This window comes from Hyaloscypha bicolor (genome assembly GCF_002865645.1).
Source record: "Hyaloscypha bicolor E unplaced genomic scaffold K444scaffold_86, whole genome shotgun sequence".
Lineage (NCBI taxonomy): Eukaryota > Fungi > Ascomycota > Leotiomycetes > Helotiales > Hyaloscyphaceae > Hyaloscypha > Hyaloscypha bicolor.
The window spans coordinates 835904-861415 of record NW_020194588.1 but is presented as its reverse complement, the minus strand read 5'-3'; the positions used below and the strand labels follow the sequence as shown (position 1 = coordinate 861415).

General features: G+C 49.3%; 7 protein-coding genes across 7 annotated transcripts; 5 read left to right on the top strand and 2 right to left on the bottom strand.

Annotated features, from left to right (window-relative positions):
- Positions 1 to 149: 149 nt before the first annotated feature.
- Positions 150 to 2989, top strand: K444DRAFT_653029 (uncharacterized protein; the record flags this gene model as incomplete). The annotated part of the gene is made up of 5 exons (XM_024885850.1): positions 150 to 308; positions 412 to 740; positions 785 to 2572; positions 2603 to 2887; positions 2930 to 2989. Exons 2-5 carry the CDS (start codon positions 630 to 632, stop codon positions 2987 to 2989), a joined length of 2244 nt encoding a protein of 747 aa, XP_024736356.1. The 5' UTR covers positions 150 to 308; positions 412 to 629.
- A 966-nt stretch (positions 2990 to 3955) lies between these two features.
- On the top strand, positions 3956 to 5566 carry K444DRAFT_530158 (glycoside hydrolase family 43 protein; the record flags this gene model as incomplete). Its single annotated transcript, XM_024874879.1, has 1 exon — positions 3956 to 5566. One exon carries the CDS (start codon positions 3956 to 3958, stop codon positions 5564 to 5566), a length of 1611 nt encoding a protein of 536 aa, XP_024736355.1.
- A 904-nt stretch (positions 5567 to 6470) lies between these two features.
- Positions 6471 to 8082, top strand: K444DRAFT_643480 (RCC1/BLIP-II protein; the record flags this gene model as incomplete). Its single annotated transcript, XM_024884863.1, has 3 exons — positions 6471 to 6573; positions 6641 to 7173; positions 7225 to 8082. The coding sequence occupies 3 exons, from the start codon at positions 6471 to 6473 to the stop codon at positions 8080 to 8082; spliced, it is 1494 nt and encodes a 497-aa protein (XP_024736354.1).
- Positions 8083 to 9695: 1613 nt separating this feature from the next.
- Positions 9696 to 11567, top strand: K444DRAFT_530186 (cytochrome P450; the record flags this gene model as incomplete). The annotated part of the gene is made up of 5 exons (XM_024874880.1): positions 9696 to 10099; positions 10166 to 10376; positions 10428 to 10621; positions 10679 to 11189; positions 11286 to 11567. The coding sequence occupies 5 exons, from the start codon at positions 9696 to 9698 to the stop codon at positions 11565 to 11567; spliced, it is 1602 nt and encodes a 533-aa protein (XP_024736353.1).
- Positions 11568 to 11770: 203 nt separating this feature from the next.
- On the bottom strand, positions 11771 to 13739 carry K444DRAFT_663855 (uncharacterized protein; the record flags this gene model as incomplete). Its single annotated transcript, XM_024886891.1, has 2 exons — positions 11771 to 13508; positions 13556 to 13739. 2 exons carry the CDS (start codon positions 13737 to 13739, stop codon positions 11854 to 11856), a joined length of 1839 nt encoding a protein of 612 aa, XP_024736352.1. The 3' UTR covers positions 11771 to 11853.
- An 848-nt stretch (positions 13740 to 14587) lies between these two features.
- K444DRAFT_411933 (uncharacterized protein) lies at positions 14588 to 15186 on the top strand. The gene has a single exon (XM_024872617.1). The coding sequence runs from the start codon at positions 14655 to 14657 to the stop codon at positions 14976 to 14978; it is 324 nt and encodes a 107-aa protein (XP_024736351.1). The 5' UTR covers positions 14588 to 14654; the 3' UTR covers positions 14979 to 15186.
- A 3379-nt stretch (positions 15187 to 18565) lies between these two features.
- On the bottom strand, positions 18566 to 18721 carry K444DRAFT_510609 (uncharacterized protein; the record flags this gene model as incomplete). The annotated part of the gene is made up of 1 exon (XM_024873444.1): positions 18566 to 18721. A coding segment is annotated over one exon (156 nt), but the record flags the coding sequence as incomplete, so codon positions are not given.
- Between the last annotated feature and the right edge of the window lie 6791 nt (positions 18722 to 25512).

The following is a 25512-nucleotide window of genomic DNA, read 5'->3' as shown; positions in this document are numbered from 1 at the left end:
GGGACTCGGCTCTAGCCGGCCTGGAAGGAATGCAGCGCCTGCTTCGTGCTCCGTACAGTACTATCTAAATTGACTACACCCAAGCATTCGACTGACTCTTCGAGTAAACGAGAAAAAAAAGCTTCTAGAACACCACATGAGACCGTCTCGCGCTGAAGGACCCCGAAACCTTGAAGCCCGCTCCCACGTGGGGACAGGATATTCTGACGTTTAACACCTGGATGTGAAGGCATCTCTGCCGCTGCCCGCTGCCAAAAAAGGTGGAGTGGGCGTGCAAGTGCAGTGGAAGTGCAGTCAGTGGATGCGCAGTGAGATCCCACCCGAGCCTATCTCCTTAACTCCGCTGACGAATCGTCCGATGCGCCTCCTCAATTACATCGACAGTCGACAATCGACTAACGCGCTTTGAAGGCTCAATATCACGCCCTCCGCTCGGAATTCCCTCCCCAGAATCAAAGAAACGAAGTTCGAGACATCAGATTTATCCTCTCGGCAGTCAGAAGCCCAGACCCAAGAACCAGGAACCAGGAAATATCGTTGTCCTGCTTCCCCCGAAGCTTGTCAGCAACTTTTTCGGTCGGCCTTGATCCACACCCTTCAGCCCTATGCGATTGTAGAACAACTTCACAATGGAGACCTCGACCGACCAATCCCCGCGATCGATCAGTCCCCTCAAGGTCCCGCGGAAGAGGAAGAGGATTGTCATCTCCTGCACGGAATGCCATCGACGGAAACAAAAGGTACTTGGCACCTACCCCGACCGAGCACTCTGCTGATATTGCAGTGCGATCGCGCATCGCCGTGCTCGAATTGCCTTGCCAGGAACAAGCAATCCCTCTGCCACTACGAGAACGAATCTGCGAGGAAGCAGCAGCTGCTGGAGGAGAGCGTCAATAGAGCTGCTGAGGACGGCGGGGTATACAGCGTCATCAAACCGGCAGAGTCCAACACCGCGGCACAGTTCAGTGCTTTTGGTTATGCAAAGTCGAACGGGAACAACAACACCACGCTCGGCATATTCAAGAAGATCGAAGACAACGATACCAACGGCGCTCTGATATCGAGCTTGCATTCGACCTCAGGTGATCAGAGTGGGTTGCGAGAGGAGTACAAGAGTCTGATCAGACAGCTCCCTGCCAAACCGTTTATCGAGCAACTGGTTACAACCTACTTCCAGGAGGTCAATCTGCAATATTATCCCTTGGACGAGGGCATATTTAGGGATCTGTTGAAGAGCTGGAATAACCTATCTTACTCGGCGCTCAATAAAGGACCTCTGGAGCTGTCGGGTGATCTACAATTCTTCCCTGGCCTGTTGTTCCAAATCCTGGCATTGGCTCTGCAATTCCAGCCTCCCGACTATGACCCGAGTCTCGACTCACTCAAATATGCAGCCGCAATGTCCTTGGACGACCTAGCGACGGATTACAGCAAATCGGGCAGCCAAATACTCTGTCTGCTTGGAAAGCGCAATACGACACTGGTCGCAGTACAAGCTGGGTTTCTACGGACACAATTCATGAAGAATTGCGGGCTTGTTCCTGAGAGTTGGCACAACCTCTCTCAGACGATTCGAGACGCACAAGAAATCGGTCTACACAAAGAAGTCTTCGATCACAGACGGAAGCCGGAAACGACACCGGAGGAGGTCCTGGAAAACTTATGGTTTGAACAGCTCCGACGGCGGGTGTGGATGCTCCTTTCGCTATGGGATATACACATGGCGGTGGTACTTGGACGGCCAGCAACAATCGATAGTCGAGATGGAAAGCCGGCCTTCCCAATCGATGCTCCTATACCTAAGAATCGAAGGGAGGTAGCACCAGCACCACGAACAGACAACGACCCTCCAACTCCCTTGACGATGCTTCTTTGGAACGTTGAAGTTATAACACCCCTGTGGGACATCTTCAATCTAGAGAAAGAAGATCCTCGTCAAAACAATATCGCAAAAGTTGAAAAAATGCACACACTTCTCGGCCAAATAACCATGCACTGCCCCCCATTTTTCCGACATCAAAACCCAGACACCACCTTCGACCACCTCCCCGAATGCAGTTGGCTCCCAGCAGCACGCCAAAACTTCCGTAACGCAACAAACTTTACAATAATGGCCCTCCATCGACCCTACATCTTCACCAACCCCTCATCTCGCACCGCAGCCCTGAAAGCTGGTCTCGAGATCCTGCGAGCCCAACGCACATTCTTCAACCTGATCAAGGTAAATCATTACAAGATGTTCGCTCTTGTTCTTAACACCTTCGATGCCATCATCCTCTGCTCGGCAATCTACATCTTACACCCTAGCGAAAATGGCGAAGATCTAGACGACGTTTTGCAGCATTTCAACTTCTGCATGGAGCGCTTCGAGACAATTTCCCCGAGAAATAGCATGGCGAACGATGCACTCAGCGTTCTAAAGGCAATTCACGTGCGTTTAAAACGGGCTCTGATTCAAGCAAAATATCCCGTTAATCCTCTCCCAACACCTGCTCCGTCCTCAACTTCAGCGTCGAACAACGAATCTCCGCCTGAGCCGAGAATCAAGGAGGAATTTCCTGCTAAGCTTCCGGTATACCCACCTCCTCCCGATGCTTCGCAGGAGCAGAAGAACACCGCAACAGCGACGCCCTACAACCTCCCTACAATCTCAAACCTCACGACCTCGGCCCTGCCTCCTTCAGTTCCCACACCCGGGACATCCAACGCCTGGTACGCCTTCTCAGCTCCTCTCCCTACCCCATTTCAAAATCAGAACTACGATTTCAGCTCCATAGCGCCGCTACAGCCAATGCACGATCTGCTGTTCAACGACCTAGGGACCGTGGACGGAGGTGGAGGTCTAGATTTGAGCGGAGGCGCTGCTCTGGATGCAGGCTGGAATGGGGTGAATGGGGCTAGCGTGGGAGGGGAAGGAGGGGCCTGGCAGTTTGAGGGTGATTTTGGCAACGATAGTTTTTGGGGGTTTATGAATAGCTATCATCCTTGATTGGGCGCGGGTACGAGTGATGGGTATCGGCTGTGAGATATGTGCATGAGACCAACAACAGAGGGTAAAGGAGAGAAACGAGACATGGCTGAGGATTTACGAGTCCCGCTGTCCCAAGTGCCTGGTTTCCGTAAGACCTGCGGAGCAGGCCTCCGTGCTCGGGACGCAATATGATTGACGCAGTGTACATATGGGGAAAAGCAAAGATCTTCAAGCGTGTCGATCCACCAAGGGTTTCGGGGTCGCCTCTTCCCGGATCCGCCGCTCTTCTGAACGCCTCTGCCATTCCATTCTCGTTCCCGATAGCCGCTCTCGAGAGCACGGATGGAAAAGTTCCCGTGAAGCAAGAGAAAAAGTGGGAAGCCGGGAAAGCCTTATGTTGCACAGCAGGACCTACGTCTTACCCAAAACTTCGGAAAAGCAAGAGCTCGTTTGCGTTTCTTCGTGGCTTCTTTGCCTGCCTCAAGTCCTCGACTAAACTTTCCATATTGACCTTCCCCCTTTGGATGCCATGTCCCCCTTACTGGAAGTATCGATATCTGCTTACTAAACGGAAAGACACTGAATCAAAACATTAGCCCCGCATCATACATCATGTGACTTTCACTTGGCCTCATGGTCTTTGGTCAGGGGAAGACGCAATCTTTCGGAATAATCGTCAGAAAACTCGAGTTACGAAACTCAAGTGCACGTCCACGCTTCCGTAAGATCTCATATCATAGGAGGAAAAATCTCAAATAATTGTGGAAGCCAAAAGCCCAGCTTGTTGTCTTCTCCCAGCCCGCCCGGGTAATTCGGCTAAATAGGGGGGCTCCGGTTCGCTTCTCCTCACCTCACTTTACGCCACCACCACACCACACATTTCTCACTCTCACTCTTATACTTTTATATCCCTCTTCACACTTTCTCTCACCCTCACCCCCTCACCCAAAACTCCAGAGCCAGCTCTTTCATCCCCAGCCCACCATGCCTCAAATCCGGAACCCCATCCTCCCAGGCTTCAACGCCGACCCCTCCATCCTCCTGCACAATGGCACCTACTACATCGCAACCAGCACCTTCGAGTGGTATCCAGGCGTGCAAATCCATTCCTCCACCGACCTCGCAAACTGGTCTCTCGTCACGCGGCCCCTATCTCGCGCCTCGCAGCTCGACATGCGAGGCAACCCGGACTCCTGCGGCGTCTGGGCACCCTGCCTCTCCTTCTCCGATGGGCAGTTCTGGCTCGTGTACACGGACGTGAAGCGCAAAGACGGGAGTTTCAAAGACGCGCACAACTACATCGTGACGGCGCCGGCCATCGCGGGGCCGTGGAGCGAACGGGTGTACGTCAACAGCAGCGGCTTCGATCCGAGCCTGTTCCACGATGCGGAGACGGGCAAGAAGTGGTTTGTGAATATGCTGCAGGACCATCGACGGCGGCCACGGAGCTTTGCCGGGATCGCGTTGCAGGAGTGGAGTCCTGAGAAAGGGTTGATTGGCGAGAGGAAGAATGTGTTTAAGGGCACGGAATTGGATCTCGTTGAGGGTCCGCACTTGTATAAGCGGAACGGGTATTTTTACTTGCTTACGGCGGAAGGAGGGACGGGGTATGATCATGCTTGTACGTTAGCGAGAAGTAAGGATATTTGGGGTCCGTATGAGCTGCATCCTGATAAGTATATCTTGAGTTCGAAAGATAGCCATTGGGCTGCGTTGCAGAGGGCGGGACATGGCGATATCGTCGAGACGCCGGAGGGGAGGACGTATCTTGTGCATTTGTCCGGGCGTCCTATTACGCAGAATCGTCGGTGCGTCTTAGGTCGCGAGACCTCGATCCAAGAGGCGGAGTGGAGGGACGACTGGCTGTATGTCAAGAACGGGCCCGTGCCGAGTCTGTTTGTTGATGTGCCGGGGATGCGGGATGAGAGTGTGTATTGGGAGGAGAAGAGGTATACGTTTGAGAAGAAACTGCATCAGGATTTCCAATGGCTGAGGACGCCGGAGCACGAGAGGATTTTCAACATCTCGGACGACAAACTCGTCTTGATAGGAAGAGAATCCATCGGCTCCTGGTTCGAGCAAGCACTCGTTGCGAGACGGCAGACGCACTTCTCCTTCGACGCCGAAACAGTCATCGACTTTGCGCCCAGCGATGAGAGGCAGTTTGCGGGGTTGACGGCTTATTACTGTCGTTTTAACTTCTTCTACCTCGCCGTCACCGCACACAGCGACGGGGAGCGCGAGCTCCTCATCATGTCCTCGGAAGCCAGCTGGCCAGACGGCAAGCTTTCCTTCCCGATGCAGGATCCGGTCAAGATCCCGAAGGCAGGGAAGGTCAAACTCGCGCTCACGGTGAGGGGGGCTGAGGGGCAGTTCTGGTATGCGCTTGAGGGCCAGGAACTCGCGAAAATTGGGAAGAGGTGGGATGCGAGTATTTTGAGCGATGAGTGTGGGGGTCATCATGCTCATGGCAGTTTTACGGGGGCTTTCGTCGGGGTGGCGGCGAGCGATTTGAATGGGCAGGCCAAGGAGGCTAAGTTTGATTATTTTGTGTACAGGCCGGTGAAGCATGAGACGGACCGGTATGATATCTAGGGGGTAGGGGGGTCAAGATTGTAAATTCTTCTGTACTGTAGCTGTTCACTCTAAAAGCTAGAAAGGGGACCAAAAAAGTTTGAACCTCAATCACTACTAATCAAAGCACATTTGGATATCGAAAATGGAAGTTGTATTGTGGCATTTGCCTCTGCTTCCGGGAATATGTAAAACAACAACCCCCGGGGTGTCAATTAGGGTGTTAATTGGGGGCTAGGGTATTTAAGGAACTTAAGTTAGATTTCTAAATATAAGTATAAGCTGGTATATTATAAGACTTATAATATAATTATGTGCTTCTTAACTTATAATAAAATGATTTCTTAAAATACAATTTTAATTTAAAGGACTTTAAATACTAAATTAATTAAGTTCTAGTTTTAGGTCCTAAGGTCTTATAAATTAGGGGCTTATAGGGCTCTCACGTCCAGTTTTAGGGACTTATTCGCTAATTTTTTAGGCTTTCTTAAGCTTATCTTTAGACTATAAAATATTTACTTTTTAACTTCTTTAATTTAAGAACTATTACTAATTGAAATTTAATTTAAAAAATATATATTTAAATAGCGCTTATTTAGTGCTATAAGTAAATAAAGTAAATATTAAATTCTATTAATTCCTTATAAATTTAAATAAATTTAAAGAGAAGGCGAGACTTTTGGTGTTCCTGTCCGAGCGCCTCTACTTTGGGTTAGTAGCCCCCAAACGGCAGCCTAATCAACACCCAGTGGGGTATTTACATATTCCCGGTTTTCCAAACAACACACTCGTGTGAGAACTTTGAAAATTCTTCTACTTTGGCCGAATCATTATCGTCGAGGCACGCGACGTGATCACTAACGCATGCTAAGGATAGTAACTGTGAAGAAAGCAGCTATTTGGTTGCGGGCAGAACGGAACAAAGATGCCACGAACCGCTCATTCATCGAAGTCCGTCAAAGCGGCCGCCACTACGAAGGCGCAAGCCAAGACTGCCGATGGAAAGCACCCTGCGACAACAGCTTTTTGTTAGTCCCCTCTCCTATGGTGTTGATTGAAGGCTATCAAATTGCTAATACAACATAACCTCTTCAGCTTCGAAGCCCGCACCGAGCAGAAAACGCAAGGGCGCCAATGAGCCCGCCCCAGCTGCTGTTGCGAAAAGGCTAAAACCCGATTCGGCGATCAATTCTGCTCCATCACGGACGTTGGACGTCTTTGTATTCGGTGGCGGCGAATCTGGTGAACTTGGGTTGGGCCCAAAGGCGATTGATGGAATGCAACCTACTGATGTTCAGCATCCCCGCATCAATAGGCTTCTTGATGCCAAAACGGTTGGCGTCGTTCAGATTGCGGTAGGAGGTATGCACTGCGTAGCTCTAACTCAAGATCAGAAGATTTTGACGTGGGGTGTGAATGATAACGGTGCGCTTGGTCGAGATACAGATTTGGACTCAGAAGATGAGGATGAAGACAATGTTTTGAGCCCTAAGGAAAGCACACCTACCGCTATTCCAACAGAGTTCTTTGGCAAGGGTGTGAAAGCCTTCGTTCAAGTTGCTGCAACTGATAGTGCTAGTTTTGCGCTTACACTTGATGGTTCTGTTTATGGTTGGGGAACATTTAGCGTAAGTTCCTCCATTAATCCTATAGTTATAACTATCTGTTGATAATATTAGGGAGATGATGGTGCGATGGGCCTTTTTACAGCAGACGCCATCGAAGCTGTCCAAAGGAAGGATGACAAAAAGAAGTGCCGGCGAAAACCCGCTCGTATCCCTCAGTTAACGAAGATCAAATCCCTTGCTACAGGAACCAATCATGTCCTAGCCCTTGATAATAAAGGCAAAGTGTACGCTTGGGGCGCTGGCGAACAAGGCCAGCTTGGTCGTCACATAGTACATCGAACTCGGTTTCAGGCTCTTACTCCTTGTCGATTCGGCCTACCACAAATCACCTACATTGCCTGTGGTGCATATCACAGCTTTGCTATTGACGCCAAGGGTCAAGTATACTCTTGGGGGTTGAACAATTTCGGACAGGCAGGAATCGTGGTTGGAGCTGGGGAGGACGACGCTTTTATTGAGAAGCCGACTGTTGTCGAGAATCTTAGGCCTTATAAGATCAGAGAGATCAGGGGTGGAAATCAGCATTCAATTGCTTGTACCGAAGATGGCAAGCTCTTAATTTGGGGCCGTTGCGACTACGGTCAGACAGGTATCAAGTTGGAAGACTTGCAACCAGAAGATCTTATCTTCGACAGCCGTGGCAATCCACGAATTCTACTGAAACCTACTATTATCCCAGATATCCAAGCAGTTTTCGTCGCCGCTGCTATCGACAATTCTATTGCCATTACTACGGATGGCAAAGCATATTCTTGGGGCTACTCAGAAAGTTACCGGACCGGTCTTGGGACAGAGGAGCCTGTGAAGACTCCTACACTTCTACAGAAGGGCGATGTGAAGGGCAAGAGGCTTACCTTTGCAGGGTGTGGGGGACAGTTTTCTGTACTTGCTGGACCGGCCGAGAAATAACATCGTGTGGTTGCTCCTCAACCGTTCCTCCTCCCTTGCTCATGTATAATTAGAGAGTTGAGTGCCACCGTTTACATCGGCCTTGGGCGACCTGCGCAACAGCTCACTAATTCCACTGTATGTAATACTCTTCTAAGATTATAGTCCCTGTAATAGTCATCATAGTTTCTACCAGAAATGTTCCTTGCAAACTCTTGGGGGGCCCGTATTCTATCCTAAACTGTTAGTTCGCTCCAGTGTATGGGAAGTTACATTGTCTCAGCGCCTTCAGCTCTTTCCGATTCCGCTGCTCTATAGAACGCGTCAACAGACCACACAGTATACACTTTGTCGATTCCCTCAAGGTCAACTATTGCGATATATGTATATGCGAGTCTACGTTATACTAAGGTTAGACATAGCAGGCATATCGAATCGACAAGTATATAGTAATTTGGAGACTAGAGGACTTTCTCTCTAGATATGTCGTTAATCCACTCCTCCTTTAATACGTATGACGAGCCGTATCTCCCGTTAGGGCTAAAGGGTATTCCCCACGAGCGGTTAAGGCTAAATTTCAAATAACGTTTAAGGTAAGAGAAACGCTAGATTAGGGGCTTTGGAACCTCTAGCGACGGTAACAAAGTGAACAGGAAGGGGCCTGTAGCGGTATAAAGCAGGAGCGTGGGGAGGGAAGGGAATTTGTAGCCGGAATTCGACGTGTCTCTTGGGTACGTACAAATATAATCGTTCGCACGCAAGCCATGGGGGCCTTAACCACTTTTGCGTATAAACTATTAATTACGATAGCAGAAAACCGGATAGCTACTAGTGGGTTACGTGGACAGCTTGCCCTATCTCGCCCCTTCGGGCAGTATAAGGAAATACGTGAGAGATAAGGAGAATAAAGAACTTGGGAGACCTGGACTAAGCTATATTAGGAGGATAGTGCCCGTAACAGCAAGTATATGGAAGATGATTATATAAAACGTTCATAAGGGAGAGTCACATTTTGGCCGGTATGCTGGTTGTAATTAGTACCCGATATACAGAAGCAAAAATAGGAGGAGGGGGGGGGGGGGGGGGGGGGGGGGGGCAAGTACTTAGCTTTCACTGCGCGTGAGAGCCCTTACAAGGGCTGTACTCTGGGGGAGTAGGACTTGCTCAAATGAAGTGTGTATATATTGCGTCTGTATAGCACTATTTAGTAGCTAAAGACTATAAAACAAAGACAAAAAAAGTATAAGCAAGTTTTTTCTTTTTAAGAGTTTTAGATAATCAAAAAAATATTTATAAGATTATGTCTTTAATTTGCTAAGTTAATTAGTTAACTCAACTCTTATAAGCTAATTAGCTGTCAGAATACCTTAGCTAATAGCTGACTGACTGGCTTATTAACCAGGTTGCCTCGCATAAAATACGACCCCCTGCCAAGGAGCCTGTGCCGCAACGAGTGTAACCACCCCCTCTATCGCTGCTACAAAGAACGAATAAAATGCGCACCATGCTTTACTGCACTCAGAATTACTCTTCAGTCCGAAATCGGCTCCATACTCCCTTCCCCTCTTATGAGTGTTCTAAGCACAAACAACGATCTCTCTCAACGACATCGACACGACACAAACACCACAACCATGGCGTCGGTGTTGAGCAGGGACTTAGCTATCTGGGTTGTCATCATCGCAGTTGCATACATACTCTTCTGTATTATCATCTACCGCGTCTACATCCACCCCCTCTCCAAATACCCTGGTCCTTTCCTCTGGAAGATCTCCCGCCTCCCACAAACCTACTATCTCTTCCGTGGCACTCTCCCCTGGAAAATACACCAACTTCACGAGAAATACGGCCCTGTTGTCCGCTTGGCGCCTAACGAACTCTCCTACACCACTGTTGACGCATGGCACGACATCTACACTCGACTACCAGATAGGAGCCAGCTCAAGAAGGACCTCAGTTTTGCGGCCTCTGGTGCCTCGAAGGCAGGTGAAAATGGCCCGATGCTCGAACTTGATGATGAGCAGCATGCTAGGTTGAGGTTTGTTTGCCTGCTTCTAATTTCCATATCTGGCTTCATTCCTGCTGCTGACTTTGACATCTGTAGACGCAACATGTCCCACGCCTTCTCCAACGCCAACCTCCGTGAGCAAGAACCAATCATTATGAAGTACACAAACCAATCCATCGACCTCCTGAAGTCTCAAGCTGGCGAGCCCGTTGATCTCAGCGAGATCTTCAACTTCCTTACTTTCGATATCGCAGGGGATATGGTGTTTGGAGATTCCTTCAATTGTTTGACCAGCGCTACACTGCACGTGCGTCCAATATACCCTGCCCTTTCTATATAGAGAAGTAACGTTCTATAGCCATGGATCAATTTCATCTTCGCCCGCATCTCCGGCGCTGCTCTCATCAGCGCAGCCGCTAAGTTCTGGCCCTTCAGCTTCCTTTTCACCCCATTCATTGACAAGAAACTTTTGGAAGGCGACTTGAAGCACGCTACCCTTTCTAAGGAACGACTTGACGCACGACTGAAAATTGACGAGGCTCGAGGAGACTTGTTTGTTCTTTCCTGTCCCTAACTACTCTCTCCCTACTAACAACCCTCGTCTTGCAGCACCACACACCTCCTAAGGAAGCTCAACGATCCCCACGGAATCAGCTATCTAGAACTCGTTGAAACCTCCCGCATGCTGATCGTTGGCGGCGCCGAAACAACAGCCACCTTGCTCACCGGCTTGCTGTACTACCTCCTCTCCTCCCAATCCCCCTTGACAAAGAAACCTTACCTCTTCACCCTAACCGCAGCAATCCGCAAGCAACTCAGCTCACCTAGCGAAATCACCTTACCTTCTCTTGAAACAAAAGATCTTGCGTATCTCTCCGCAAGCATCAACGAAGGCCTCCGCCTCTTCCCTCCAATTCCCGGCAATCTACGCAGAATCGTGCCTAAAGGCGGAAAGCTTATCTCTGGTAATTGGGTCCCTGCAGGAACGTTAGTCGCCGTTAATGTCTTGTCCGCGAATACGTATTCTGGTAACTTTCTGTATCCGCATGAGTTTCGGCCTGAGCGGTGGTTCAAGGATGCAAAGGGCTTTGAGGGCGATAACTTGGGTGCTGTGAAGCCTGTGAGTCACTTTTCTCCTCTTCCCACCCCACTCGTGCTCCACCTTCAGGAGTTAAAATTGGCATGAAATGAATCTGATTCGGTTCCACTCACAAAGTTCTCCCTCGGCCCACGCAACTGCATCGGCAAAGGTCTCGCGATCATGGAGATGAAGCTAATCCTAACAACACTCCTCTGGCACTTCGACATCGAGCTGGCAGAGGAGAGCAAGGACTGGATGGACCGCGTTCGCGTCATCGGGTTCTTCGTGAAGCCCAAGCTGATGGTGAAGCTGAAGGAGAAGGAAGGTTCGGCTGAGGAGTTCCGTCAATGGGAGCTAGCACACGGTCTCGACAACGCTGCCCCGAACGGAGCCAAGCTGGAAGTTGAGAGCTTGTAGTTGGGTGATGCATTGCATTGCAAGGAAGAAGGGTGTATTCGAGGATGAATTACACGTGGAAGAAGTGATCCATTGGTATTGTTGCTACGGTATTCAAACACATTGAATTGACTCATCCTCGATTATGCCAAGTGAATATGACGCATCTTGACTATGGCGTCCTCAATTATTCAACTCCATAGAACATTTGAGAGCCACCTCAATCTTCCTGATCAGCGTCTAGCAGGAACAGCAACCTGCAAAGTGCCACTCCATCTCTAGAACATGGGAACTGCATCCTCATTACCTAGCGTCTGCTAGGAACAACTAACTCCAAACTTCCACCCCACTTCGGCTGCTCCCTCTGTCTAAATATCTTAAGTTCTTCACAAACATCCTTCGTCTCCACCACCTCCGCCAAAGAACTCTTCCCGCTCCCTGTCCCCCAGATGCTGCTCCGCCGACTAATCGGACTCGTTTGCATCTTCTCATCCGCGAAGAACGAAAAGTCGCCTTGGCTTTGCGCCTGGAACTCATCCGCATCCTGATCTCCCGACACACTGGGCCCAACTTCATCCATCCCTGATCTCCCGTGTATGAATTCCAATCGTAGTTTTCTCAGACCGGGAAGGAGACGCGGGCTATGGCGGGTTTTGCGGGGCCCGGATGTAGACGCCGAGAGGAGGGTGGCTTCTTGCTTGGCGCAGAGACGGAGGAATGTGATAAGACGGCTAATCGTGGGACCGGTGGACCTGAGCGGGATGTCGGTCAAAGTAAGAGACGAGAGACGGTAGTTGGATAAAGGGCTGAATGCAGCGGATTGGAATTCGAGATCCCCGAATTTCTCTGCTTTGTGTAGATGCTGAGGTGTGTAGCCCATCTCGAGGCGACCTTGGGCGATAGTCGGAATGCAACTGACGACCGAGTGGTGGATGCGAAGGTCCTCGATGCGGTCTCCTGTTTGGCGATCGAGGAGAGGGGCCGTGTTGGGCTGCGCAAAAGAAGTGGTGTGCGGGAGTTGGTAATCGACGTTTGGATTTGACTTGACCGTGCCTACATCAAGGACTTGCAGGCGGTTGGTGGAGGAGAGGAGTTTGTGGATCCCCTTTGATGTGAAGCGGTTGGATGAGAGGTAGAGGTGTGTCAGCCCCGTGCTCTTTCTCAACGGGTCCCTCTCTGGGAGGACGAGCGATGAAGGGCTGCTGAAGTCGGCGTGTCGTTTCATGTATGAGATGAAAGAGTCCGTTTTGTCGGGGCGGACGGGGACGGAGAGGTTGTAGGAGGGATAAGTGGGATCTGTTTCATCCCGTAAGTCATATGTTGGGGGGTCCTCGTATAGGATTTCGTCGGAATCAGGCGCAATTGCTGGGACAGGAGCCATCGGAGCGAAACACTTCTCTAGCAGGAAGTCAATCGTCTGATCCGTCAATGAGTTTAGTCGGAGATCTAGACTCCACAGACGTAACGAGGTGTGGAGGGCGTCAAATGGGAAACTTTGGTCTGTGAGCCGAAGCCCACACAGCTTGAGGATCCGAAGATTATTAAGGGAGTGGAACGAAAGCAGCGAGTTCCATGCCTGCGTATTCGAGGTGTTCGAGAGATCCAGGTACATCACATTGTAGAGAATAGGTGTTGAGACGAAAAGCTTGTAGTCCAACTGTGGGATGCAGGCGGACGAAAACAGCAGGAGCTTGTTGTTTTCATCGGACTCTATGGTTTCAACGGGTTGCTGGGTATCGTAGTCGAATCTTCCCGTGTTGTCGATGATAAGGAATCGGACGTTCTCGAAGAATGGGACGCATCTGAATATGTATTTAGGAGTCGTGACTTGGCTGAAATTGGCATGGTCTTGTGGGAAACGCCTCTCCAACGCTTTGAGTGGTCGAAAGTCCAGAGTGAGAACACATTTACGAGGAAATACGGGAAAGGCACTCGAGTTGGTGAAGAAAAGATAGGTATTGGCTATGCAGGGTATTAGCAGAATGCTGTGGCCGGGAGGGAGCCCTTACCAAACGGATTGCGTGTGTCAGCAGCCAGCTTGATAGGATCGCTCCAAAGCTGGGCAGCGAAGATCGAGTACCACTCTTTGCAGACAAGAGACGCAGCTAACAACGAGGACCGGCCGAGATACGGAGCCACAAACGTGAGCTTGTTCGGTCCCTTGACAGTAGATTCGTAGGTAGGGAGAGACATAGCAGCAGAGATCTCTCCGCACGAGGGGATGCAGATACAATAGTGCTGACTGTTCTAATGGTCGATGGTTGAATCTCAAGAGCTCTGTCTGGCTGTGAGTGGCAGAAGCAAAGGAGATATAGTCGTGTCGTTGTCGAGAAAAGTGACTTATTGAGATCGAAAATATAATACGACTCGGCGTTGTGAATTTTCCACTCCGTCGTGACCCGCGACCGACAAAAAATTGACAAAAAAAGTCTTTCTCATCAAAACACCCCCCTCACTTAGTCAAAGGACAATTACAACACCTAGCCCCTTTCAGGTTATTGTACCGAAGGATGTCTGATGAATCAAACAATCAGCCTCGCCAATCTATGAAAAGGAAGTCGAACATTTACCTCGATGAGTGGCTGATCAGTCAGAGAGCGGGACCTCGATGTTGGGAAATGGTTTTGGTCTGCCTTTTCTGGGATCCGCCGCATATTCAAAGTCGTCGAAGTCTCTAGCCAATACTCTAGGCGGATCAAGAGCAAGAGATGCAAGATACGAAAAGGAGGGACTAGGTTGCTGGGATTGCTGCGCGTCCTTCTCGAGAACCTTTGGCCTAGGACTCAAGCCTCGTTAGAGTACCACGAAAGTACAGGACCGATACAAAACAATGGAGGTCAAAGGCCAGCGAGATCTAGTACATCTAAAATCAGCTACATTCCTTCAATCAAGGACCCCACCAACCGCTGTCACTCGACAGTCTCAACTTGTATGGGCCACCCGTGGGACATTGAAACGGACCGAAAGGTCGATAAGGACAGCTTTCAGAATCAAGAAGTTGGCAGTGTACCAAAGCAGAAGAGGCAAGGAGATGAACTAGACATACCAACGTTGGTGCCAAGACGGGGCTGGATTCCGGAATGCTGCTGGTCAGGAAAGCTCCCGTGAATGTTCCAAAAAGCAGCAAAATCACACCCTCTATACCTCGAAGCGTTTCTTGGACCTCGAAACTACTTTTCAGTCGCCCACGCAGCCTTCTTCTTCACTGTCACGAGCTGGCAGAGCCCGCCGTCCTGGCGTTTGCGGCAGTGCAGCCTGCGCACAGCAAACATCAAACCCCCGCTCTCTCTGCCTTCAAGGCTCAGTTCACGGCCTCTCCTCCTATCTATATCTCTCATCTATATCTCTCAATCAAACTCATTCAATATTCGCGCACATAAAATCGAGGGGGCTGTGATCTTGGTCTCTCGTCGTGGCTATGCTTGCTCATGATTGATCATCCGACAGGAGCCGTCGTCATGATGTCCGAGATGCCGGAGCCAATGAAACGGCCTTGTCTTCCGTGCCGCTTTTGGGAAGGTGGGGTGTTTCGGAGATATCTGGGAACGCCGACGACATGTTACCTCCATACCACGACGACAAGGGAGAGCTGCGAGGGTGAGAATGCGATGGATGGAGAGGTTAGGAAATGTTAGAGACGAATGGTACGGAGGAGGAGCCGGAGGTTTATCTGATGGAATTTATTCCAGCCGACTGACTCACAAGACGATGAGAACTCGAAGAGGCGGAGTCCCACGAGGTGGACGCTAGGCTGCTTATGGTGAGATGAGATGAGCTAGGCCATGTTTTGAAAGAACTGAGCTACAGTCTGCCCAGGAGATCCGTTTGATGGGTTTTTCGGGGAAATCATGCATAATTCTGCCTTCAACGACCTCCTCTTTCCTCGACACATTATTCCGATATTTCCTCAGCCCCTCCTGCCTAATTCCGGGGTCTCGATGAACTGTGATCAAAGCGTTGAGCTCTTGTACAGCAACAGGTCTCCGCTTGCTCGACGAGAGTGCGCACCGCAAGAAGCAACGCGAGTTGATGTAACGGGCGGGGGAAGTAACCAGGAAAGCGGCCACGAGGGTCGAAGAGGGGTTCGTTTACACTACTAAGCATTATGACGACTCCGGCCGAAGCTGGTGAGGACCACGCAGAACCGGTGACCTCAGAACGGGCAGCGACATCAGAACCAACTGCTTTATCGGCACAAACATCGTTAGAGATAAGAATGGGGAGCGTACCAGAGACAGCGATACCAGATCCGCCAACCTCGGGGTTGGCAGAGACGAGGAAGTGACATACATATCTTGTTGTCAGCGGCCAAATCCCCGCACGTGTCTACGAGACCGAGAGAGACACTGGCTTCAAGCCATCTGCGACTTCACGCTTGTTCGATAATGCGGGTTCTGCTAACTAGCTCAAGGCCTCGTCCTTGACGGAGACGGATACGGTTATGTTTCTTTCTGAACTGATCAGATTGAGTGAAGCTTGATGGCAAAAGTGGAGAGGGGAAGGGTAGTTGCGATGGTGATCCAGTTGACTTCACTTTGATCGAGGACAGTCTCTTTTTGTTTCGGCAGCCATTCCATTTGTCCAACGGAAGTTGATGGCGACCCAACGAAGGAAGTTAGAAGTCTGTCCTTGTCCTTGAGGCAACGGCTAGTCATCATCAAAAGATCCAGTGGATTGATCTCTGCACGTCCATTGATGGGATAGGGCCAAGTGGACTTGAAACTTAGGCAGATTTACTTGATCCACAGCCTTGGTAGCCTACAGGGTTGCAAAGTTGTCGTGATTCTGTCTCCGTGCTGTTGCCTTCGGCATTGACGGTCGGAGAGCAAGAGCTAGGTCATTCCGACCTTGAAGCCAGTAAGCTCTGCCCAGTTCCATCACTGTTTTTGGCGGGCTCAGAAGCGTACGGCTCACCGCGCTTCTAAAAGACGTCAAGCTGGGGGCTTTGCGGGTACGTATCTTCTGCGGCTCCAAGGCACACCGGAGCGTAGTTGACCGCTTGAAGATGTTTGTGCACTACTTTCAATGGCCGGCCAGCACAGGTTGGGGAGCGCAAGGAGGTAGGGATGGTAAACGCAAAGCCCTATTGTGATCAACGATGGCTAGATTGGGAGTATGTGTCGTGGGTTGTAGCATTCGTCTCCTCTTTCTTCGGACCAGATTCGAATGTTGTGTATGTTTTGTTCTAGCTTGTTAAATTGTATCCTTGAGAGGGGCTATTTCTGTAAAACGAGGCACCGACAAGATGGCGATCTGCTCGTTCACCGAATTTAGCAGCAGTTACTCTCCTTTCGTGTCAAGGATCATTCATTAGTATCCTCGCAATCCATCCATTCTCGCCCTTCCCTCGATGTTACGCACGAGAGAGTGACCAGACCGAGGTTCCGGGGGGCGGTGCTTACCGGCCAGGCTGTCCCCTACCTAAGTCCACACTCCTTGGTATATCATCGTTCACCTTCTTCAGATCGGAAGGATCTTTACCACTCCCAAGTTGCTTCACAAGTTTCCATTGGATTGCTTTTGTGCAGACAGACCTATTGCTGTCGAAGTCAATCAAAGGTTCCTTCCAAAGTCACGACCGCAGTGTCACCTTGCCCAATACCCTGTTGCGGGCAATGGTGACTTGTACCTTGTTTCCTTGCTTTCTACAGAAACTATTAGCCCTGGACACCCCCCTTTGATGCTCTGATGCTTTCGCACTGGGTGGAGGCATGGTGGGGTGGCGGTGAGAAGTGAGGTGGAAGTACGTTGAATTAAGTCCAGTCTTTCATCGTGGGAAATCGTTAAGACCACCACCCCAAGCATTCACATGATTTCAATCCGCAAAGTCGCAAATGCACCAGCCGCAGTGCGGCAGGTTGCACTTAATATATTGACTGTCTTCGAGGCTCAGAGTGTTGCGACTAATACTTTTGAGGCTTACGCAAGGAAATGAGACGGCATCTTGTTGTGAAACCAAACTCCTTGCATCATCGATCTAGACCGCTAATCAAATAAGGATTCGGGCCATCCTTGTGCATGCATATACATATGCAAGCAAGCCAACCGTTACTACTGCATTCTTAGTGTTGTGAAGCATTAAGATACTGCGGAGCAGATCTTCATCATTGTTTCCTAATAAGGAAGTTTATTTTCTAATCCCCGCTTCATCCTACCTTCACGCTTTTTTACATCTTGACAATGTCACACACTGCCATTGCTTTTTTCATTATTAATCGAAATAGCCAGGAGTAGAACTTGGGAAGAACGGCCTCTAAACATTTGAGAGTTGGAAAATTAGAGAATATTAATAAAAAGTTATACACGAATTTTATTTCCATTAACAAACAAGTACAGACCTAGAAGTTCCAAGTAAGCTACGAATACAACATGAACTTCCAATCCAAACTTTTAGCGACACCAATATGCTAAATGGTTACAAATATTTCCCTAAGCTCCGATTCGGAAATGCTATCGAACCTCTCCTATGCTAAATGCCAGACTACCACGCTTGCAATGCACTGCACCTCCCCAAATGCCCAAAAGAAAAACAGACCAAAGAGCAACAACGTTACTACTGATACAGATGAATCATAATGATGAAGTTGTTGGTAATATGAAAGCCGAGCCCTGAAAAGCTCCATCAATGCAAAATACAAGCCTAGGAAAACAGCCCCACGGTAAAATAGGGGCCGAAAGGGGGTCGCTTATTAGCGTTGACACGAAATGCGAACACGAAATATTCTTCTCTCCATCTTCTATCAATCCATATCATCATTAACAATGTTCATAGATAGTATCCGTCATCCCAATCACGTTGCAGCATGAGCTGTCGTGCATTCATGTATGCCATCGCGACTGTGGACTGAAATATCATGAATCGTGTTGAGCAGACCAGCTCAGTACCCAGATGGTCTGGCACGTGACCTGGTCGGGAGGCCAAGCTTCTCTGACTTGGTAGGAGACTTTCTGCTCATTCTATCATATACCTCCTGCGCCTCTTGGTAATAGGCAGTGCGTGAGGATTTCTTGTGTGGGAATGTATGGAGTTTGATGTGGGATTTGAGGTTATCAGGTCGACCGAAAGGTCTCTGGCAGAATTGACATGGGTAGGAGTCCTCTTGGGTATGCGTTCTTTCGTGTCTTTTGAGATGTTCTTGGCGGACAAATCTCTTGGTGCAGCCCTCGAAGGGGCATTGTTTGTCTGCAAGCTTAACGCAATGGACGTTGTTGGGCAAGAAGAACTCCCGTCCGGCTCGCTTGATCGCCCTTCGGGTCTTGCGGGCTGTAAGTGTTCGTTTGAGTTCCTCTTTGGTGGCAGGTGACTGCTCTTGGACTTGCTGAAGTGCTGCTGTTGTAGGAAGAGGGGAGAGGACAGGTTGGCGGAGGGGGGAAGGCCGAGATGGAGTTGTGGAGCAAGACTTGGCTTCGTGGTATGTTGGTACGAATTGTTCGAAGCCGGAATCGTAGTCCGAAATTGGGGTGTCGTAGGAATGGCTGAGCTGGAGAGTTTTCGCCGACCGCAAGGGAGATTGGAAATCGAATGTGTCCATGAATGTTGTCTGGGAGGGAACAACAAAATCTTCGGTGGGGGAATGACCCAAATCAGAGATTGGCGAGAACATGTCGCCATCAAATGACTGCGAATCAAGTGATAAGCAGCTCTGGTTGCTGAACGAGTTTGTTGTTGGACCAACATATGTGGCAAAGTTGTTGTAACCCATCATGGCCTGGTCAGACAGAAGCTTTCCATCCACAGCGAAGATCATAGATGGGTCGGAGTACCCAGAAAGCATATCTTGCGAAATTGAACTCATGCTATAGAATCCTGCATCGACCCCATTCCTTTCTGGTGTGCATGAAGGAGTTGGAGCACACAGGGAAGCTTCTTCGAGCTTGACGAGGTCGAAATTTACTCGAGTCGGCGTGGGTAGTGGGGTGTCTACAGTAGATGATGAGTCCCAGTTAGAGGCATCAGCCGAGAAGGATGAGTTGATGGACGAGCTGGAAGAGAAGGACGAGGCGGCTGAGTGGCTATTTGATCCGTATCGCAGGTTCTGATCAACAAACATCTTCATTGTGGATTGGATATGTTTTGAAAAACACAGAAAGTTGTGGTATCTATTACATCTTGATTAGCTCAATCATTGGTGATTTAGGAGGTGCTTTCACGAACAAGTTCCTTGGGTCCTTTCAAGGAGTGACTTCAAGGGGTGGCTATGGTGTTCCGGAAAGGACTGTATGAAGGACTGTAGATGTCCAAATGAGTGGATGAACTTCTTGGAATTAAGGAAGCATAGACAGGGAGAAATATGCTTTCATATATCACTTGAATTCGAGCTTCACTTTCGACGAAAACATGAGATACGGTCTCGGTAGTTGGTATCACCTCGACCCAGAAGAGGTTTCATTAAACGGAGCTTACCTGACTATTGAGTATATAATCAACCAGTGAGTCACGTCTTGAGTCACGAGTCTGCCCTAATAAGCAAGGTACTGATGACGGAATGGCGGCGCGTTGAAAAGGGAGGCCGTTTCCGCTGTTTTCGGGCGAAGTTGACTGACGGAATTGTTAGCCATTGTGTGATAGTTCTCCCTCAGTGACCACTCTACCACAAGAGGAGGCTCTGGAGCCTATTTTCGAGCGTAAGGGTCTGGTTTCGAAGGATTGAATCGATATCTCAGGTCAGTGAGTGCGTTGTATATTCTACCTTGCAGAAACTGATATGCATCACCCCCTGGGAAGGGCGACAGGGTCTCTTCTTAACGCAGGTACTACAGCATCGCCACTGATGGTCGTCAGAAGGCTTCGAGCAGGCTGGATCGGCCCGAACTGCTGGTACCTGCGTTGTGGCTTCAGAGATTAGGAATTAGGCTGGTTTCGAAGATGGTGGGATAGGCACAGCTAGCCTCTGCAGTCTGGTCTCAGCCTTCGGTTCATTTGACCAACCCAATAGCCCCGGAGAGGATCATCCGAAGAGATCGATATTTTGCCTGGAAAGCAAGTTCCCATTGTTTGCCTGGATACCATGGCAGCACATGAGCCTCGCCTTCAGCCCGAAAATCAACGCTCGAATCGGACTTTTAGATCTACGGGAAGAAGTCGATGTTGGCTTACCCAAGTCCTACACTGGATATTCTATGATCTTACATTCCACAGTCCAGAAGCTGCCTGGCTGCTAGACACGTTCCAGAGCCGCTAGGAATGGAGTCACCGCCTCTAGGAATGAGCTACCCCAGGTCTGATACAACAAAACTAGCAGCACCGACTGCTTGTCGTTTTCTCGCGCCTTGACCTGTACAACAAGAGGTGAGATGAGAAGGCTCACTCCTGACTGCCCCATACTTGGACAGGAGACTTTCGATAACCGACAAACTTTTGCTTATTTCGCAGATCTATTGCGCATGTTTGGGCGGAAGCCGCAGGTAGATCCACTGAGCCCCCTGCCTTTTGATTGAGATGACGAGATGCTGCTTGGCGGGACAAGGGTCCAGAACCTTCACCGAGAACGCGAAGAAGAATGACGGACAATGCGATAGTCTTGCAACGGAGTACCGGAGGACACTTTTAAAACTTACGACTTCATCGCCTGCTTTGAAATATTTCTAACGCGGCTATTGCGTTGGCCGTTTGCAGACACACTGTTGCAACAAAAAGATTCCGAGGACCACTACCATTTCGAGTACATGGCTTCCATCAAATGCAGAGAAATTCCGTAGAATGCGAAAGAGGCACGTTTTGGGGTCCGTCCGACAGCAGATGTATCACATTCGAGATGTGATCGTGGCTACCGATCCAATAGTCAGACATCCCCCACCGCAGCAATATTATGGCCCCACTATCTTGGACTCGAGAGAACAATTAATCACGTCACTGTTCGAGTTTAAGTTTCACTTCCCCTCTCACAACAAACACCAGCTTTAAGGAGTTATGGGCTTTATGATCGTCACGAGCAACAAGTTGTGAGTGTGAGTTCTGCTACATGAGATTTACCGAGTACAGTTTTGCTGTGTTTTGACGCTCCCACACTGACAAATAGCAGCCGGCAGTCGCGGCGAGGCATTAATCCTCTCAGCGGCAGAACCAGAGTTTCGGGTCCACTCTCTTTCCCTCCACAGAATTCATAATCTATTCACATTAGCGAGTTTACCAACACTTGTGGAAATTTGCCATGAAGTGAGACTGGTATGCAGAACTCGGCAGTCGAGACTGCTGGACCGACATCGCCTTCAGAATTTCTGCCATTTCCCCGCTGTGTCATTTCATTGCGGACCTACGTCCGGCAAGCAGCCCCCTTCCAGCCTTTCTTGACGCACGAGATCTTAACCGTCTCATGTTTAAAGTAGAGTATCTGCTTCTTTAGACGAACTCGCACGTGCTATTGAAACCTTTCCCATTTCTGTTGAGGGTCTCGTACGTTTTCACCATGCTCCCACCTTCAAAATCTCTGCCGTCCCTGCCTCGATCTTACCTATCTTCCATCTCTTTTCCCTTCCAAGTTCAGTATCCTTTCTTGTTGGCCGCAAGTGCGGGGCAACGCCGATGTTGTGCAACCCTTGCCATCTTTAAAAACTTTCAATTCTCGTTACCCGTTTATTTCCTCGTCGTCCAAGTCCTGATTTTTACCCAGATCACAGAATATCAGACCACTTTGAGAGCTACGGTCTAGCTCCCGGACTATCGGTGCCTTGAAAAGTCACATTATAGGGCTAACCTACTTTTCCTGCCGCAGCATTTGACACCCTGCACCTGCCCAAGGTTGAAGCTTTCCTAGATAAAGCAAGCCATCCATGTGCTTTCATGTGCGAGGTGCAGGGAACTTGTGGTGAATATGCCCGCCGCCATGGCCGACTGCAGCCACCAGTGATCACGTCCGAGTATCATTGGTGGCTCGGAGTTGTTTCTTCATCCGTGGCCAGTTAATTACCCATTATCAAACCATTGCAACTTCAGTGCCCTATTTTCAGACTTTGCATACATCAACCGTTTGTTACACAATGTAGGAGATGTCTGTGTTACTGTACAGATGGCTCCTCTCTTCTTACTCGCTAGCTCTCTAATGAAGCCGCCTCCGGAGAAAAAATTCCTGACGATGAGAATGGTCAGCCTTCAAAGATCACCTGCTTGCCTTCTAATTCTTTCACTATCTCGTATACCCCCTTACCGAGTCTCTGGGTCGAAAGATCAGTTCTGGAGTCAAAGCTGAACAACCTTAATGCAATGGGCCACCTTGAGGTGATGCGGCGTTGGCCGAGTGGCAACGATCTTTGTGTATATAAAGAGGATGTGGCGGGACAAGTGGGACGTTCTATTGTGTTAGTGAGTTCTTTGCACTCAAGATATCTATTCTCTTCGAACACTTCCTTGCTACACTATATACACATATCTGCACTTTTTCCGTCAACCTTCCTCAACGCCTCGAGAGATGTGTTTTCTCGAGATTCCCGTCTACCATGATTGTAGATGCCGTGGGAAATCCAAGTTGCTTATATGTGAGGGTCCCAGTTATTGCGGACATAACAGAAAGGACAAAAGACCAGATGATGGGGGTCCGTGGATCCAAGAAATCACACAGAACACCTATTGTCCAAAGCACCCCCCACCACCTTCGGTGCCTTGGCCTGCCGGTGTTGCGCCTCTGCCAAAATAGGTATGACTTTGGTTTATTATTTTCGAGTATTGCAATTACTTCATGTCCGAAAAACGACTTGTACGGCGGGAAACGAAAGCTGACATAGCTGTTGTCTTCAATTAGCACCTCATCTGTATATGACAACAAAGACACGCACATATCTCAATTTCTACGGCATTGTTCCAAAGAAATTGCCTCCTTGCGCAAGCTTCACCTTGATCTTCAACACGCAATCCTCGCATTTTGAGCATACCGAGCACATCTGTTCACCGATCAAGCGTGTCTCCATGGTGTCAAACGGTGTCTTTCTTTCGCCTTGTCTCCGTCTACCTTCGATTCTCTATATTCAATCTACGGCTTTTACGACCTCTCTCATCATCTCTTCTGTTGAAGTGAGGTTCCAACAACGTATGCCGTGTAACCACAACCACTATCGCTTCAGTTGTGCGACGACACTCCCACCTCGTACCACCGCGTACAACCAATTTCTTGCTTTTGGGGACTGCTCTGCATCATTGTGGATTGGGACGTGCAGGTGTTGTGGAGAGGCCCTGATTTTCCCAGGTTGCACGGCCTCGTGGTCTTTAGGACGCTGCTGGGAAGGACTTTTGCTTCAATCGCACTCATTTTCTTGCTTAATTTTGCGTCTTCTCTCTTATCTCATGCTGGAACTTGCGCTCAAGCTTTACTCAACCCAACCCATTTCATCTCTTTTGCTATTATCTCTGCGTTAGCTATTATGATTTGACGAACTATCCAATGATATCATTTCATGCCATTACGATCCATCAACCATTCAACATCAAACGCACCTATTCAAATAACTTGCCCCATTTCCGATTCCAACTCATCGAAACTCCCCCATGACGAGATCTCAACCCCTCAAAATATGAACTTCAGACCACCCCACTCTCCAACCTTCACAATCTCGCCCCCACTCAAACAGCACACCTCCCGTACCGTCCTACAGCAGCCAAGGGCACCCAAATCTTCGATCACCCACACTGCCAGGGCCTCGAGATCTCTTTTCTCCTGTAAAACCTCCAATTCGGCGCCTTCGATTTCCTCCGAGCCACTAAACCGCGGACCGAATTCAGCGAGCTGCATGGCCCGAAGATCCTTTGCAGACTGCTCCGTCCTTCGCGCCGTTCACTAGCGCCTTGCCGAATTCCTCGTTGCCCGAGCCGCTTGTACAACACATGTAACGCTGCTATATCACGGATTCTATAGCTGTTGTTTGAAGAACGTGAGGGCGGTGGTCGCGTTTGACGGGCGAAACGAAGATTGGGTAAAACATGAGGAATCATTTGACTCCCCTTGCGAACCAACGTGTGTTCATCCGCACCTGTTCTCTTTCCCGGAGCTCGCCATTTGACCTCAAGTCCACAATAGAAAGTCGTCCAAGTTTAGAGCGGAAGATGGTCTCATTCGCAAGGGTTCCCATTTATTTGACTTTGCAAAGCGGCAGGGAGAACAGCTGTCTTCTATTTTGACTATTTCCCTCATCGGGGTTTTGCAAGGTTCAGTGTGCGGCCCCGAAATCTCGGGACAGCGAAGCGGACTGCTGCGTTCGGATTTCTTTCAACCACAAAAAGGCTTTCCCGGGAAATCACTGTCCAAGATTTCGAGAACCTGATCTCACTCGCGGTCTGCATCTAAATCCTTTCGTCAAATATCTCGAGAACTGGCCGCCGTTAACGTCTATCATTGCCTTCGTGCTTTCGGTTTCTACCAAAGCATCATTCTTCTAGCATTTTCGTGCCCCAATAGGCGCAAATGCCAGCTCGAGACATTCAAACATGCATCATCAAATCTTCTCTGCTGCCGAAGTTCAATAATAAATCCATCCATCCTCCACTCCCTCCCAGCTCCACACCCATCCGTGTGCAAGACCCCTCCATCTCGGACAGCCCGTCCCCGGTTCCAGGGATTAGCTTACCAGGTTGTCGGGTCCCATGTACCCGGTTCTCCTCTCCCAGTCCTACAGTGGCAACTCTGCCAACACACCTGCACCGCTATTCGCGGGCAAGAAGACGCATGCTTGCCGCCTGGTTATCTTCGTGGTGCGCGGAAGGGTATTGGTTAGAATTAGCAGATAACTTTACGTCATAACAAACTCCAACCACATATGCATGCTATAACAACCGTCATAAGATCTTAAGAACAGCACATGGTCACAGCACGCGAGATGGTTACACAAAATAAGAGAGATCGAGGTGTGTAGCACAAAAGAGAGAGGGTCTTGTGGTACAAGATGTTGGTTGAAAAGCTCAATTGATTGCATCGAGGGGATTCAGGGTCGCATGCAGCTAGCTATCATGCATTTTGACAACTACTGCGTCATACAGAATGCA

What these genes read in the sequence shown, in the direction of transcription:
- K444DRAFT_411933 (XM_024872617.1), top strand. Translation starts at nt 14,655, where the DNA reads ATGTTCCAAAAAGCAGCAAAATCACACCCTCTATACCTCGAAGCGTTT.